Raw genomic sequence first — 17,956 nt, forward strand, 5'->3', positions numbered from 1 at the left:
AGGAGTTGAGGGGAGGGTAGGGGAGTAAGGGAGAAAGGGGAAGAAAAAAATTAAATTTTTTTTAAAAATAAATTTAATTTTTTTTCTTTAGGTTGGCGGCCCGGGGGGAGGAAGGGATGGGAGAGAGGGCTAGCAGGGGGACGGAGGGAGGGAGGGTAGGGGTGTAAGGTAAGAGAAAAGTTTAAATTTTTTAATAAAATGTAGATATTATTTTTGGAAGGAGGCTGGTAGGGATAGGGGTGGGTGGGGTGGGGTGGGGTAGGAGATGGACTAAGAAAAAAATTGAAATACTTTTAAAATAATGAAATTTTGAGGGTAAGACTAAGAGTATTAGTAATGAATATATCTGATTTTTGATTAAGTGATCATATATAAGAGGTAATTTGATGTACTATTTATTCCTTGTTGAGGTAGGTTTCGAGACTATTTATACCTTAGGGAGGTGCGATTTAAATAATATATCTGACATAAACATAAATATTTATTAATTAATTTCATAATTCGTGTAATAATCTATAGATCACACGAAATTCAATAACTTTAATGTTACCCCAAAATTATCCTCGTATGTTTGACTTAATTCTTCATAATTTATGATTAAAAGACTAAGTTTAAACTAAACATATGTGCTATAATATTTTCTTGATTATATAAAATGTAAAACTTTAGAGTATTTATTAATTTGAGGAGTTATTCAATTTTATTCGATAATGCTAAATTCACTCAAAAATTATCTTAAAAAATCATTCTAACTTGAGTGACTACTAATCAGACATAGTTATGTGATAGTTTGAGAAATTAGTCCCACTTGATATAAGTGTCAATTAATTTTTTAATTTAAAATTTATTCTAACATTGTTTTTATTCAAAAGAAGAGTTTTTGCTGAGCGCGAAATTTAGAAAGGCCCATCATAAGTGTATATTATATTATATGTGACCTTTTCTTGCATGTCTGGTAATAAAGGCTGACTTAAACTCATAATAGTCACCATGATAACAATTTTATCAATTATTCGGGAAAACCATGTTTTCTTTTGGCTTCAGGCGATCGTTACCAATAGGGGTGTACAAACCGAACCATTAAGTCAAACCAAACCGATGAATCAAACCAAATCGAGAAAAAGAATCAACTTATGATTTTGTTTGATTGGTTTGGTGTTGGCAAAAAAAACCCGATCATTCTTAGTTTGGTTTGGTATTAAGAAAAATAAAATCAAACCTAACCCAAATCGAACCACCGTAATACATATATAATTTTATTTTTTTATACATACAAAAATATTACGTATAATCTACTTTCTAATTACTTTTATTATTTTTTTTTATATTCAGAAAATATATATATATATATATATATATATATATATTCTTGGGCCTTTCATTATAGTATTTTTTCATTAATAACAAATTAATACAAAACCTAATATTAATATAAAAACCTAAAATTCTTTAATTGCTTCACTTTTTATATTTTACTTTCCAAGTTTTCAGAGAGTTTTAATTATTTACTAGCTTACTTTTCTCATTCGTCAAGCTGTGATTTATGTTTGTTTCTCCTTTTTAATAGAAGTATTTTATAATTAATTACTTTATGAAATTAACTTTTTAATAAGTTATCTCCAATTCTTCATTCTTTTGTATGCTCACATTTTATGTGAAGAAAACTTTAAGACAAGCTACTGTGACTAGTGAATTAGAAATGAACTACTTATGTATTCACATAATATTACTTTGAGAGATAATAGTTAAGATGTCTTAATAATTTATCAATTTAATTTTTATTAAAACTACTCTATGATCATTATTTTTTTTATCTTTTTAGTGAAAACATTTATTTTTTTCTTCAATCACATTATAATTATAAAAACATCGAGAATATCAAAAAATAAAAAAAAATGAAAAAAACTCGACTAAAACTAAAATTAAAAAATCAATTATATATTAATTTAATTTGATTTATAGATTTAAAAAACTGATATTATTAATTTGATTATATTTTAATAAAAAATCAAATCAACTCACCTATGTACACTCTTAGTTACCAACTAAGCCAATGATAAAAGAAAAATTGTGAATTTAGACAAGTTATGTAATCTAATATAATCTTAATTCATAATATTTGACACAATCAGTTGAATAGAAGAGTCTACAACAAACTAGAAGGAATATAAATACCATTTTCTTGATAATCAATTTCTAAGCAAACCCCACAAGGAAAAAAGTGTTACTGTGACTTTTCTTTTCTGAAGAGGACTCATTTGTATTCATTCATTAGCTTCTAAGCTGGAATATTCACAAACAAACCTAACCCCATCAAGATTCAAGAATTCCATATTCAGGTACCTCTAATTCCTGTTTCGTTTTATCCTAAATTTCCTTAAGATTGGTACTTTTTTGTTTAGGGTTTATGAGTTTACATTTAGGTGAGTTAATTTAGTTCAATTACCTCAAGTTCCTATCTTTTTCAATTCCAATCTTGTTCAAGATTGTAACTTTTTTGTTTGGGGTTTATTATTTTACATTTAGGTGAGCTGATTTAGTTTAATTACCTAAAAATTCCTATGATTAATCTACATTTTAATCTGACCTTCTTGTTCAAGATTGTAACTTTTTGTTTTGGGGTTGGAGATTTCTATGATTGGGTGAATATAGCTGGATGCTGACTTTCTATTTATTGAAACTGTAGGTAAAAGTTGTTTTTTTTTTTTTTTTAACTAATCCACAAAGGTTTAAGCTTTACATGGAAATTTATGGTCTTGATTTTGTCAAGATTGTTGATTGTTAGAAAAAAGATAGGTAATGGGTTGTTTTTATGTTTGTTAAACTGTTTGCTTCAAACTTAGGGTTGGATTTTTGAACTTATTTTGATAGGTCAATGGGTTCATTTCGATATTAGGTTTCGAACTCCTTTTAGCTACTATCCTGTAATTTAGCTGGTCAAGAGAGTTGTTCTTTAGTTCGGAAACAACCTCTGTGTCTCTAAGAGGTAGGGGTAAGGTATGCGTACACTCTACACTCCCAAAACCCACTTGTGGGATTATATTGGTTTTGTTGTTGTTGTTGTTGTTGAAGAGTGTTGTTCTTTAGTACTAGGAACGTGGGGTATCTGTTTGTGATTCTGATAGGAGATCCAGTTGCCTTTCACGTTTATGTGGCATTGTGGATTCTTAATTCTAAACGAAAAGAGCCTAAACCTTGTTAATAGGAAATTAAAGGGAAGGACATCTTATGCTTTTGTAAGTAGCAAGATTCGTTTTTTAATATGGCAACATTTGGGGCTAACCTTGAGCAAAGCAAAACTATACAACACCAACACATACCAAATTCACAAAAATCAGTATCTCTAGTAGTCTGTTAAATGTGATGGTTGGAGAATCTTTCTTTGCTTAGCGAGTCACCAAATTTTTCCTCTTATACTTTTGTCACGTGAGATGGCTGTTGATATTTGATGATCTCAGGGATAAGTTGGTGAACTGCTAATGGAAGAACATTTGGTTTTATGTGTTGACCATCTCACTGCATCCGAGTCTTTGCACTCTCCGCCACGGCCCAAGGATAAAGAATCCTCTGGAGGCAGATCTGACTCTCAGACAGTTGGTTCGTCGTCAGGTGCTGATGCTACAGTGGACGAAGGTCCAACAGCTGGAGATGAAGAAGAGCCATTACTTCAGACTGTGGAATGCCGGATTTGCCAGGAAGAAGATAGTTTGAAAAATTTGGAGATTCCTTGTGGTTGCAGTGGCAGCTTGAAGGTATCATTATGAAGTTGGTAAATTTTAGTGCTCTTCTTGTTCAATGAGTTTCTAGACATTGCTTATGCTTTTAATAATTATGTCAATCACCTAAAATTTGCTAATACCTGATATATTTTTTCTCAAGACCTGAAGATTTGCATGATTCAACATTCTACAGAAGCCCCATATTTAAGTTTTCTATCCTCTTCAACAAAATTTAAAGCATTGTAATCCCTCTAAGCCTCAAATCTGTGAAATATTGTTTTTGTTTTAGTTTTTGAATTGTTTGTCAATAAGGGTGATCTGGTTACATTTTCTTTTCCTTGGTCCCTTTAATACCAGGGTAGGGGCTAAACTTCTGTATGCGTCCAGTGGACCTGCATTTTAACAGTTGGTGCCTTTTTCTTTTTGGTCATAACATTTGGTTGGTTCACCTAGTTTCTTTGCTTTGTAGTTGAAGAGCATCATTATTCCTGAGCATTGCTGCTTCTGTTGTTATTTTTGTCCTTTTCTTTTGCTGTCAATCTTGTTCTTTAGTTTAATTGCATGGCTTTAAATAAGTAGTAGTTTTTTTGTTAGAATTGATTATTGTAGTAATTGACTTTATGTGATTTTCATCTATAAGACATTGGAGTAATTCATAGATACAGTGTTTATTTGTTTAAGAGTAGCATGTTCACCTTCATCTTCTAAAGGCATCTCAAAATGATGAACATGCAGACACCAAAGACATTTTCAACACCATGCTTGCGGTGATAATGCTCACTTTCCTGCCCATATAGGTGTGTTAAAGTTGCCCAATCTATGGGACAGATACTTTCACTCAATCACAATCCTATTTAGGTATAGCCAGGCCTTTTGTATGCAATATATCAGTAGAGGGCTTTGTTTGCTGCAATTACCTACTAAAACTAATAAATGTTTTTCGTTTAACAATTCAGATAGATTTTGTATGTCAAAACTTTTATAGCTTTTTTACGTTCTCCTTGATTTGTTTTAGAATTTAAAAGCCGGGAACCATATTTGAGCTTATTTATTTCTCCGTGTTTCAATATCCAACAACTATTTTGTGTACTTATATGAGCTTTTATTGTTAACCTGACTATTCTTTTTTTATTTGTCATCTACTTCACTGTCACGAAATCCAGTATGCTCATAGGAAGTGTGTTCAGCGATGGTGTGATGAAAAGGGAGATATAACTTGCGAGATTTGCCATCAGGTACTCCAGCACATGTTCTCTTTGCGTTGTTTTATTGGGTATGATGATTAACCTTTTGCCTTTATCCATCCTAAAATCAGTATAAGACAATTGAGCCATAAAAGAGTGAGGGTAGTTGTCTAGTCTAGGTAAGATAGTCAGATACCATAATTGATGCTGTACCAGCTGAGAGTATAGACAATCTTATTTCCTTTATGCATGCTGGCTTTTTCCCTCCTCAATACTCTTTCCTGGCTAGAGGGAGGTCACTCATTGCTATGCAGCAATTCAGCTGTATATTCATTTTTTTACTTCATTAATACAAGACATTGATACAACCAATAAAAGACAAAGGGTATGGATACTTGAGAATCACAAATTTGGATGCCAGTGCTTGCTAAAAGAGTTTCTAGTTCAGTTACTCAGAGTTTTTTTCTAGCTGGCAGGCTTACCAAACTAAGAACATTTTCTTTCTAATCTGCAGCTTTATCAACCTGGCTATACTGCTCCGCCCCCACCTCCTCAATCTGATGATACATCCATTGATGTCAGGTATGTTCAAGTCATGACGATTTTATCGTATGTGTACAAAATTTTATTCACTTTTCAGTCATTCCCTTTGAATTACTTAGAGGTGTTGATATTTTGCTGGTTTTGATAATTATAGCACAAAGATTGTTGTATATGTATGCATGTATATATATAGATGCCCCTCTCCCCTTCACCCAAAAAACAAACATAAAAGAGATGAGGTTCAAAAGACCATGCAACAGATAAGCTTTCTATTGTTTGTTTTCAGGCTTTCCTTCTAATTGCGTATGTGCATCTCCTCTGCTTCTTCAGCAACCTTGCAATATTCTCAGTTATTTGATAGATTTTAGCAGGCATTATTTACTCGGAGAAGCCAAGTCATATAAAACAAATAGTTGGTGTTCACTGTCGACAATATTAATATTTCTATTGATGTTTGTTATTTATTTGTTATCTAGTTCTACAATAAGTTGAGTCGTAGATAAATGGGAAACTCAGCTTCATTGGCATGAAAATATTTTTGCATTTCCTGTGGATCAACTAGAATGACTTCTTTCAAGTGTATTAACCAGCCATAAAGATCTTTATCATCCATTTTTGGTTGGTGTAACACGTTTAATCTTTCATCTTATGGGATAGCGTAGTTTTCCCCAGGATACATGTTGATGCATAATTTGGCCAGTACGCTAGAATTTGTTTAACATAATCTGATGTACCAATACTTTGGTGCCAGTTTTTGTCGTTAGTAACTTCTGCCTGTGGTAGGTGATTGTTCTGGCTATTTTTCACTTTAACTTCATTCTTTTCCCCTTTAAGAGTGGCTTTCTGTTTTTCTTTTTCCAGTTTTTCTATGCTTCTGGGTTCATGTAGAACTCGAAACATAAACAGCAAATCCTTTTTCACTCTTAATTTGCTGAAGAGCTTCTTTTCTGTCTTGTTTGTCAATGATGAATTTAACCATGTGGCTTAAGTAGAGGTTGGACAATGGGTGGCGCTCAGGTCGACTTAAATGATCCTCGACTTCTTGCAATGGCTGCTGCGGAACGCCGTCTTCTAGACGCTGACTATGATGAATATGCAGATTCAAATGCTAGTGGAGCTGCATTTTGTCGTTCTGCCGCTTTAATTGTAAGCAACTGAGGCGTTTTGTAGTTAATTCATTTTGTATCATTGCTGTGCAAACTTCTTTTGCTAAGTAGTGTCAAATAGGACATGCATTTGAAGTGTTCTTCTAGCTGGCATGTACATGAACAGGTTAAAGAATCTCTAGAGAGGAGGGTGGGTGTGACATTGGTAGCGTGTACATGATTTTTCACGTTAAGCTCTAAAATGGTAGAGTGCAATTGAATTTGCAGTAGAATTTTATCAAGGATGCATTTTATGCCCATTCCATCTTTAGAGTAAAAAGCAACATTATTTTCATCTCATTGGAGGCATATTATAGTAACGATATGCAAGAGAAAACGTAATTTACAAACAAATAGGTATTAACTCGACCATCCTTTCTCTATATGACAAACAAACTTCTACACCCTTCAGTACTTATAGCCTCATGTTTATCTTTCAAGATTTCCAGCAAGTCCTTGAAATGGCAGTCTGTAATCTGTATTAGTAAATGATGTTATGTATGCTTTTCTTCTCTTTTCATCATATTTCCCAGTCTTGTTTCTTATGCTATTTTTCTTCTGGTTGTCCAACGGGATCAGAAATGAGATTCAGTGTCTTTACTAAATATTTGAAGATTTCCTCAGTATGCATAGCATGTATCCTACGCGTTTATGGATGTAAAACTTGGGGAAGATTAGGGAAGAATCTTTTAGATGTGCCAAAAACCAGTACATCTTGGTGACAAATTTGTTTTCGATCTTCTCACTTAGTTTGCTCACCATATTAAATTATGCACTTTGTTTTCCTGCAGCTAATGGCCCTTCTGTTATTAAGGCACGCTCTGACTGTTGGAAATGGTGAGGAAGATGAGGATGATATTTCCACCTTTTTCTCTGTAAGTAATACAGTGAGTTTTAAGTCTACTTGTTACTCTCAAGTTTATGACACATCTACTACAGTCAGTGTGTGGGACTAATGATCTAGTTGATTCTTGACAGCTTTTCCTGCTCCGTGCTGCCGGTTTTCTTTTACCGTGTTATATTATAGCTTGGGCTATCAGTATGTTGCAGCGTCGCAGGCAAAGACAGGTTAGATACTTTTTTCTTCTTTTTATAACTTTCAGACTCTATTAGCACGTGTCTTCATTCTTGCACATTTTTAGTTATACTTTGTATGCATGCCAACTGCGTCAGTCTTATGGTACAAAACCCTAAGTCTTTTTTGCTTTTCTTTTGGTGGTAGGTAAACTAGTTGCTATACTTATGCACATTTGTAAATTCTTATAATTCATGTTTAACCAACTATCTGATTCACGAACTAAATGCACAATTGTTCTTGATTCTTACACAAACTATTAATTAGCATACTCGTTTTCCTTTTCAATTTTTCTTCCGATAAGTATTAAACATCACACTAGCGATCTAAATAACAATAGGCAAATGGTTATAACATTATGAAAGTTATTCAATGGCTATCTTGCACATAAGAGAGACATCAGAACTACTTTCAATCTGCGAGATTTGAGGTTCCACTGTGATTTCAGCACTCCATTTTTCACTTCTGGTGTAAGTTGGATTAATCAAATAAGGATCAGAGCATGTATTTATCATGATAAAAAAATTATAGAAACTAGAGCAGGCTCAACATATGAGGATTTTCACCATCTATTCTAGCCATGTAGAAGTTAATCATGCCCACTGGTTGTTGATGGTGCAGTTTATTTTCATACAATTTTGCTTATGTTCGACTTTTGGTGAAACCAACATGAGGGTACCTTTTCACAAGTACGTAGATGCCTTTATTAGGTAGATATACACTTCAAAGTGTCAAAAAATTACAGTCTACATCTGAAGACATCTTTCTTTTTGTGTAAGGGGCTATGTAGACTTAAATTTCTCCTGTGACAGTGTATTTAATATTTACACCCGAGTGTGGTAATGGTTATTGTAGGTTACGTGCATATCTTCTAAGTCAGCAATCCTACCTTTCAATATTCTGCCATCTTTAATTGTCATCCCCTTTTAAATGAATTGACTCTGTAAATTATAAACTTCATCTAGCCTTACGATATGCTTATGTTTTTTTTTACTTTCTATCACATCGATTAAGCAGGAGGCAGCAGCATTAGCAGCAGCTGAAGTTGCTTTCCTGGTGCAGGCAGGGCAACATAGGGGTTTGCATGCCACAATTGCACCTGGACCTGCGCCGCCAGCAGAGCCTTCGACAACACCAGGACGAGCAACAACAACTCCTCAGGAGGCAATGCCACCGGAACAGGTGGCAACTCCTCATCTACAACCAGTATAAACAGCTTTCTCCATTTCCTTGTCCAACAGTTTGATCAGTTAATTGTACTGATGATAACTACACAACGGTGAAAGTTCTTTTCTCATTTCATTTTAATATGTACCCGCTGTATCTTTGCCTCGAGTGACAAAAGCTCCAAATTTCCTATTTCGTTATGTTTGTACATATCAAAACATTGCAGCCACAAGGTGGCGTGGAAGTCTTAGCCTTCAGGGGTCAGTTACAACTTTATCAGGTCGTTGCTTCAATTGTGTAGATACCATATCTTCACTTCAGATTAGTCGGTCACTGTCCTAAACATCGTCTATGATTCTCAAGTGACTTAGCTTGGCCATGTATTTTGCTTCCATTTTTCGTAATGTTTGCACTCTTCTGTCGCTGTGATTTTAGCAGGAAACAACCGTCCTCTCATTATAACAACCAAGATATTTTGGAACCTATTTTCATGTTGTTAGTGTAGTATATGTTCTCCACAGCAGTGTTTGGCTATAACAACTAATTTTGGCTTTGACAACCAAAAGTAATCTTGACAAATGATAATGTTATAGGGAGGTTAGACATGTGAAAAGATTACTGAGGAGTGGACCTACATCTATAGCAAGATTGATAAGGAAAGACGGACAAAAAAAAAAAAAAAAGCTTTTTTGTTATTTCTTAAGGGAAAGTTGTAGGGAAATTCTATGTTCTTGGTTCTCAATTTTATTTAATCTATAAAGCAGCAGAAGAAAAACTTAAGTAGATCAGCAAGCTACATCTGTTAATGCATGTACAACAACAACAAATCCAGTATATTCCCACATAGTGGGGTCTGGGGAGGGTAAAATGTACACAGTCCATACCACTACCTGAAGGAGTAGAGAGGCCTGTTAATGCATGTATAATGACAGAATAAAAAAAGGTAGTAGAGAGGCCTGTTAATGCATGTATAATGACAGAATTTTTTATTGCTTACAATTTTTTGTAGCTTATGGCACTAGCAACGACATAAAATATCATCAAGATTATTTGTTCTGGGAAGAACTGGAGTACCAAGTGAAAATTGCATAAATCCTGACGGTTTAGTTGCTAAATACAATTCATTTGGATTGTTTTTATATTTACAAAAAAATTTGGATTTTCACGATACATAAGTCAGGTATCGATACATCACAATTGATATATAAGTATCAAACTTGTCGACTAATACATAAGTATCGATACATAACTCTTATGTGTTAATATCACAGAGACACATTATGTATCAGTAGCAAAAAAAATATTATTTCAATACATGCTTTTTGTTAGATTTTTAATCAAAGACATCTTTCTTATGTATTTGTAATCAAATATTCAGTAAGATACATATCTTTTATACATTTAGTGGAGGGCCGTGTTATGTATCTTTTTGTCCATTACAATTAGGTACATCATTCTTATGTATCTCTGAAATCTCTTAATAGATGTATCATTTTTATGTATCTCCATTAACATCATCATCTTCAACCTCTAGTGACGAATCTCTGAACTCACTCTGTACTCCACCACCAACTCACTCTGTTTCAGGCAACCATCACTAGTAAACCCTGACAGGGTAGCGACCAAATAGACCACAACTCAGTCTCTTACACCACTGATAAATTTTTGAACTCCATTGACGAATCTCCGAACTCCTATTGTTGACTCGTCTTCATCCAAATTCATAAGGAAGGAAGAGAGTATGAGATTTGTAATGAAGGAGTAGTGTTATGTATAGTATTTTTTTTTTTTTTTGAGAGAAAGTGAAAGTTAGAATTTTTGTAATTACTTTGTAGGGATGGGATTTTGACTTGTGTAAATATGGTAAGTCTAAGGTGTGGATTTATGTTATATTCCTTTTTTCTATCGACATAAGCCTTTATAGATTGAACTCCTCAATATCTATGTTAGTGAAAGATAGCAGGTACCCAATGTTGATTGAACCCAACCGAAACTAGGCAAGTGCTGTTGGTAATTGTAAAAGAGAAAATTGGAGCAAAGTTGTGAAGCACCTTTTTTCTAAGCATTGACTGTTACTTCAAAGATTGGAAAGGTTATAACATAGGTAAGCACATTACCTAATTACCTCAGAGGATTAATTAGGATGCTTAAACACTGATTTAGTTTGTTTCCTCGAAAAGGGATATGATTGACTTAGCTTTGGTTCATATATTTTCAGCTAATGCACTATGCAACGTTTTGTTTTTGCAGAAAGAGAAATACAGATTACAGAACAGTAGACCAAAACAATTGGCCAGACATCTATTAGTTGACCACACCAAACTTTTGGTCCAAAGGAACTTGCAAAAGTGTAAACATTAAATAAGAGTAATATTTTTGTTCCATTTAAGCTGGAAATATGGTCATGTTACATAAAACCGCCAGTAGGGTCAGATAGAAGTGCAACAGCAATAAGAGCAGACAAAACAAGAAGATTAGGTAGACATATTAGATGAAGAAAATAGAGGAACTACAAGTGTAATTCAAGGGCATTTGGGTCCTCCTTCCTTGGTCTTCCAGTTGTTGTAACATGGACAAACAGCCTTGTTTCCATAGGTACCAGGTGGAACACACAAGCACTTGTTGCAGCACTTTTGGCAGAAGAACATGCATGGCTTGTGGTACTGTGTTTTGCTACACCTCCTTGTACATTGTGGCAGACATTCTGGTAAAATACAATGCAATGTAAGCAACCAAGACTTAAAAATTTATCATAAACATTAGAGATGGATTCAAAATTTAAAATTTATGGGTTCCTATGATTTCAAGATAATGTATAACTGCGCTCACAGTCAAATATACATTTCATAGAAACTATTGGGTTCGCGGAACATTAGATGTTTTGACTCTCGTACTTCAAATCATGTCATTCTTTTTTGAGAGCGAAATAAAAGAGGAAACACTTACGCGAGGGCTTCAAGCTTCCCGGTCCATACTTTTTCTGTAAATCACAAATAATTTGCCACAATAAAAATACTATTACATAACAAATGGTTACAGAAAGTGGGAAAATTCAGTAAAAAGAAGTTAACTTACAGCATGGTGGTGCTTGCCATTTGCAGCCAGAACAGTGGTAGCAAGCATGGAGATGGCAAGGAGGGCCAAAAGGAGAATTGAAACTATCTTGGCCATGGCTGATTTTCTTAGTGGAAATGGGGGAGCAAGTAAGCCTATTCACGTCTAGAAGAGAGAAACAGGAGTATATTGGAAGGCCAAATTTGTGAGTTTAGTAGTAATGTGGTGTTTGATGCAAAAGTATATTGGAAGGTTTGGACTATAAATAGAGCCAAAAAAGCAACAATTACTCCTCTGTCCATGCTAAAAATAAATGTACAACATATTTACTCATTTCTATCCATTTAACCTTTAACATTAAATACAATGCGTCACTCAATGCATTTTGCCAATTACATCTATTACTATCATTTACAATTTCTTTAACCGGTGTGCCAAGTTAATGATGGACTATAACTAATGACGGAAGAAGTATTTAATGCTTCTTCCATCTACTTCTACTTGTTAAGTTCAAAAAGTCAAGAAATAAATTATCACTTACTCCTCCGTCCATCTTTACCTGTTTATTATACTAAAAATAGATGTCCAATCATATTTGTTCAGTCTAAAAAATCAATAAATTATTATCATTTTGTATACACTTACCTTAATATAAAATACCACTCATTACTTAATGTATTTCCTGGAGCTTTAAATTCGTTACATTTAAAGGGTAATACATTAAAATCATCCACTTAGTTATTATTTCTTATTTCTTACTTTACCCTTATTGTTAATGATATTCTTTTCCAAAGTGTTAGATTAATATTCTATGATGATATAATAAAATTATCATTTTATTTACCGCTCTTAAGGGAGTCATGTGAATACCGAAACAAGTAAAATTGGAAGGTGGAGTGATAAATCTAGGATTTGCATTTTGCCACTTGACAGTTGAGAGGGATTGAATGTAAGAAGCATAAATATGGGGCGTTGGGCTAGTGCTAAGGAATATAAAAAGAAATATTATTATTTCTTGGTTAAAGTATTAAAAGAAATATTGCAACTGCCGGTGAATTATTAAGTACAGTAGATGAAAGGAAATGGTAGTTGAAGAATGATGGCAGAGCCTCAAATAAATGCAAAACAGATGAGGGGTTGGATCATGAATGAGTGTCTTTAGAACAAAAAAGGAGAATACAATTGGTCAATTGGACATAAAAAAAAATGTACCTAAAAGAAATGGGCAATAAACAAATTAAACATATCTTCATTTTTAAACAGACATGCATTTGCCAGCTATCACTTTTTACGTGTTTTATATATAGATTCATCCAAAATTAGAACTTACTCAATCCATTTTTAACCAAACGGATTGGATGGCTATAATATTTAGCCATTCTGCAAACCCTAACAAGTACTCCTTCCTTTCGCATTAGTTGATTCCTATGAATTTGGCATATCGATCAATTAAGAAACCAATAAGTATAAATGCATTTTACATGTTTATTCTTGTATGTTTTTTAAAGTGCAATAATTAATATAATGATTAAATATTGAAATTTGATACATATTACTCCATCTCATGCATTACTTCTAGAATATTGAGTGTTTATAATTGAAACTAGTAAAATCATTTAATTATGATTTTGAGAATTAAGATTATTTATGTATCATTCAATAATTTTGAAAATTGTGGATGTATTTAGTATTTCTATCGAGGGTAAAATGAAAAACATATGTACAAAATATTCTTCGATTTTAAAACTTGGACAACTAAAATGAAACAAACATTTTAGAAAGAAAACCAACTACTATAAAACGAAGGGAGTATATAATTAGGTTGGACTGTAACTATAAGTGATACGGTCAAACAGTGATGGAGTCAGAATTTTCACTGAGGGGTTCAGAAGTAAATATACGGATTAGTCGAAGGGGGTTCAATATCTACTATATATATATATAAATATTTTTCACCATATAAAAATAGTATAATTTTCCGATGAAGGGTTCGGATGAACCCTGAAATGTATGGGGCTCCGCCACTGCGGTCAAAGACATGTATAGCGTTAGGCACCAATAAAAGTAAAATTAATGTAAATAGGCAATCATTTAAGACCAATATCTAACAGACGCAATGGCAGACTAAAACAGATGAAGCTCAAGAGGCACTTGCAGATCTCGTAGTTTATTTTTATTTGTCACCTTTCACAAAATCTAAGTGTATGAAATTTTTTGATCAACATTTTAAGATATATTTTTTATCATATTAATATGAGAAAGATTGTAACTTTTAACATTTTTATATAATTTTTGAACATCTAAATTTTAAATTTTAGATTAATCCACTTCAATTTAACTTTGAAGTTTAATTAAGTTGATTTTTGTAATGCGAAACATGATAAATAAATATTCAACAGAGAGTCATAATCTATATATTATTAAAAAGAGAGGACAAAATCTTTCCATTTAGCCAAGTGGCAGAATTAAATATTGGCACATGTAATCTATAGTTAATTAGTTAGGAAATAGCTGTTGTTGTTTGCAATGTTTCCGTTAGTTTACAATTTTGAAGTTGTTCTTTAAATTTAAAATTCAAATTTTCAGTTACTTCATATTTTTATATTTTTAGCTTGAAAGTTTGTATGTTAGTTGGTTATAATTGTTACCCCTTTACACATCAATATACTACACTTTAAAAATGCAAACCTCCTATACTATTTTTTTATTTAACAAAATTTATGTTGAATTTGGTTATGTAACTACACTATTTTTTTTTTCATGATCATAACTACATTATTATCAATAAAAATTTACAAGTGCTAACATACACAGTTTATTACAAATCTCTGACTTGAAATTCACATTCACTAATTAAAAACTCAAATAAAATCAAATTACATCACATAAACTGCTTATACATTTAGTATATATTGGCATCACTTCAAACACATTCTCATTCTTATGCAACGTGCTCATTGAACCATATGTCATTATATATACAATATCCATCTGCATAGAATTATAAACAAATTCATATGTTAGTAATTACCATTATATTATGTTTTAAAATTTTTATCCAAAAATTATACTTTTAACTAATTAGAACATATAAACGAGTTAATTAATTGAATTAAAAAATTCATATTATAAGTACATACTGCCCTTCTAATATTAAATCTTAATACATACTGCCCTTCAAATATTACATCTTAATTAAAAATTAAAAATTTAAATTCAAAAAATCAGTTTTATAAATTCTTAAATAAAACATGCTAAAAAAATGAATTTCGTGGCAGAAGTTCACAACTTTCAGTTAATGACTACAATAACTTAACAGATAATTGTAAAATTTTTTGTACAATTATAGAGTTATCACCATTCAATAACTACACTGTTATCACCATCGTATTTATCCAGTACACATCTATCTACATTCTACGTAATACTCAACCAATCCTTCTTATCCTATTATGTAAACTTCCCTTAAGATTCTTTCCCTTCTTTTATAAATACAATTCAAATTCGACATATATTCTCTTCAACTCTTAAATTCCCTACAATGTTCTAATATATTCCACAGATTCCTTTACACACTCATGTAAACATTGTTTCCTTCTTAAACTTCTTCTATTCTGTTGGTCTTTACCATAATCTTCTTCTATTCTGTTAATCTTTACCACAATCTACGTATACCTACATACTCTTTATCAAAAATGATAGATTTCATCAACGACATCACAATCACAAAAATGCACTGGAAGTTAAAAGTCTTGGTTGTTCGCCTGTGGGAAGTGAATGATCGATTTAATCCTGGTGCTTTGTACGCAATTGAAATGATTCTGCAAGATGAACATGTATGCAACATTTTCTACTATATCTATATTGCTATTTCTATCTTACTCTTTGTCTGATTCATTATTCTAACTTTTTTTTTAATAGAGTGATCGGATACAAGCATCTATATGTAGTTCTATTCTTAAACAATTCAAATCTGATATCAAAGAACGTGGTTTGTTTCTTTCTATTCTACGTTATGATAACCAACCTGTTGTTGTTGTTCTACAACTCATTCAGGCACATAAATTTCAAGGTAAATTTGTATTGAAATTGATTTTATAAAAAAATATCAGTGTCGCTTACATGTTTTATGCGGCAGATTCCTATACCATGTGCAATGCCTGGAATGCCTCAAAGTTGTGGATTAATCCAACTGATGATCAATCTGAAGAGTTTAAACAACGATTAATTTTCCTTTTATGTCTTCTACATCTCTCTCTCTCTCTCTCTCTCTTTCTCTCTCTCTCTCTCTCTCTCTCTCTCTCTCTCTATATATATATATATATATATATATATATATATATATATATATATATATATATATTCAAAAGACAAAGTAATATATTCCTCTAATGTCTTACATCAGATTACTTTTTGTTCGTGATAGAAATTTTGACGGAATAACTCATACTATTTCACAGCAAAGTAACTCTGTGCTGGATGATTTATCTAATGGTACTTTACAAGTCAAGACAATTTCTAAATTGTTGGAGATTAGGGAAGTGAGTATAATATTTTTATAACACTGTTTTAAAGTTTTTTTCTTTTTTATTTTGTTATATATTATTATCACAATATATTCTATTTTTTTAACCATTATTCTTTCATCCAATGTTTAACTTTTCACTTTTTTTTATCATTCTCCTTTTCTTAACAAATTACCTTTCTACTTTTGTTGCCCAGATTTAGTTACAAATGCAACAACAAAAATTGTTACATGTTCATAGTCCTACCAGGACTACTTTTTTTAAAATATATCTATTTCATTGTATAATCCTACACTGACATATTCTTTTCAATCATTAAACAAGAAGGTTCTCACTGTTGCATTGTTGCTACTACTGAATTGTTAAACCGAGATAATGGGTGGTCTTATACTGGATGCATTAAGTGTCGAAAAAAAGCAAAAAAAATGAAAAACACTTACGTTTGCACAAACAAAAAATGTAATCATGAAGATTCCATTGTGATCTACAGGTTAATATACAAACTTTTTCACTAATTACTAATACTTTATAACAAACTTTCATATTTAAATAGAAACATACAACTATTTAGGTATAGAATTCAAATTACGGTCATGGACGGTACTGACTTTATATCACTTATGATTTGGGATACTGATGCTATGTCTCTAATTGGCAAGTCCGCAAATGACTTGAAGGAGGAATTACTTCAGGTATATATAATACATAGATTTCATCATTTATGTTAGCTATTAAATTTATTACTAACACATATATTATTTCTAGAATACTGGCAATGATGATGACCCTTTTATCCAATGGAACTGAATAATATTCTTCAGAGAAAATTTATTTTTAAGGTGATTGTCAAGAACGAAAACATTCAGAACCATGATGAGGTGTATAGTGTTATTAAAATTCAAGGTGATGAGGACTTGATCAAGAAATATTCTCCTAATGAATCTGATACCTCCCGTGTAAGTAACCTTTCTTCAAACACATCTAATAATTTCATATATTTTTATACTTATACTTTTCTAAACTGTGGTTATAGGACCATCACTTTACCAATTCTGAAGAATCATATGCTGAGAAGGATTACAAGGTAATTAAATTGTATGACTTTATATTACCTAAATATATAATACAAACAACATATCTAAATATCTTTATTTATATATGGTCACTAAATATTTTTTAAGGATTTGGATAATATATTGTTTATCTAACTTCATTGTTTTCTTTTGAATTCTATAGGAATCCACCAAAGACAGTGACATGTTAACTTCTTTGAAGATATATGCAAAGAGTAATATATCTTTCAAGAAGAATAAATCTATCATAGTTGATGAAAATGTCCATGGTCAACTCTCAAGCAATAAAATCCACAAAGGCGCTAAAAAGAAAAACAAATCGTCATCAGCTGCCTCTAAATGAATTATCTTACATTGTTTTTGTAGTATAATACTTTATATTAATCTAGCAATTTGTTAGGGTTAGTGACATATATCATAAGTTGTTTATATCCTGTTAAGGTAATACATTTCACACCTTTTTATATTAC

General features: G+C 32.1%; 2 protein-coding genes and 1 long non-coding RNA gene across 4 annotated transcripts; 2 read left to right on the top strand and 1 right to left on the bottom strand.

Annotated features, from left to right (window-relative positions):
* Window positions 1-2,087: 2,087 nt before the first annotated feature.
* On the top strand, window positions 2,088-9,278 carry LOC107867963. 2 transcript variants are annotated; one of them, XM_016714487.2, is made up of 8 exons: window positions 2,088-2,339; window positions 3,459-3,752; window positions 4,883-4,954; window positions 5,418-5,485; window positions 6,439-6,592; window positions 7,383-7,466; window positions 7,570-7,659; window positions 8,684-9,278. In XM_016714487.2, the coding sequence occupies exons 2-8, from the start codon at window positions 3,480-3,482 to the stop codon at window positions 8,876-8,878; spliced, it is 936 nt and encodes a 311-aa protein (XP_016569973.1). In that variant the 5' UTR covers window positions 2,088-2,339; window positions 3,459-3,479; the 3' UTR covers window positions 8,879-9,278. The 2 variants fall into 2 exon arrangements, with proteins under 2 accessions (XP_016569973.1, XP_047269860.1); XM_047413904.1 differs by having other exon boundaries at window positions 2,332-2,423.
* Window positions 9,279-11,195: 1,917 nt separating this feature from the next.
* Window positions 11,196-12,141, bottom strand: LOC107853027 (gibberellin-regulated protein 6). The gene is made up of 3 exons (XM_016698052.2): window positions 11,909-12,141; window positions 11,780-11,813; window positions 11,196-11,537 (listed from the first exon to the last, which is right to left on the bottom strand). The coding sequence occupies exons 1-3, from the start codon at window positions 12,002-12,004 to the stop codon at window positions 11,356-11,358; spliced, it is 312 nt and encodes a 103-aa protein (XP_016553538.1). The 5' UTR covers window positions 12,005-12,141; the 3' UTR covers window positions 11,196-11,355.
* Window positions 12,142-17,333: 5,192 nt separating this feature from the next.
* LOC107853021 lies at window positions 17,334-17,683 on the top strand. Its single transcript, XR_001669636.2, has 3 exons — window positions 17,334-17,369; window positions 17,447-17,497; window positions 17,650-17,683. It is a non-coding gene; the product is annotated as an uncharacterized LOC107853021 (long non-coding RNA).
* The last annotated feature ends 273 nt before the right edge of the window (window positions 17,684-17,956 follow it).

This window comes from Capsicum annuum, chromosome 6, assembly GCF_002878395.1.
Source record: "Capsicum annuum cultivar UCD-10X-F1 chromosome 6, UCD10Xv1.1, whole genome shotgun sequence".
NCBI lineage: Eukaryota > Viridiplantae > Streptophyta > Magnoliopsida > Solanales > Solanaceae > Capsicum > Capsicum annuum.

Coding starts and splice junctions, on each gene's coding strand:
- LOC107853027 (XM_016698052.2), bottom strand. CDS start 12,004: ATGGCCAAGATAGTTTCAATTCTCCTTTTGGCCCTCCTTGCCATCTCC. Junction 11,814..11,908: donor ATGGCAAGCACCACCATGCT/GTAAGTTAACTT, acceptor TGTGATTTACAG/AAAAAGTATGGACCGGGAAG. Junction 11,538..11,779: donor GGGAAGCTTGAAGCCCTCGC/GTAAGTGTTTCC, acceptor GTATTTTACCAG/AATGTCTGCCACAATGTACA.
- LOC107867963 (XM_016714487.2), top strand. CDS start 3,480: ATGGAAGAACATTTGGTTTTATGTGTTGACCATCTCACTGCATCCGAG. Junction 4,955..5,417: donor CTTGCGAGATTTGCCATCAG/GTACTCCAGCAC, acceptor TCTAATCTGCAG/CTTTATCAACCTGGCTATAC. Junction 7,660..8,683: donor AGCGTCGCAGGCAAAGACAG/GTTAGATACTTT, acceptor TCGATTAAGCAG/GAGGCAGCAGCATTAGCAGC.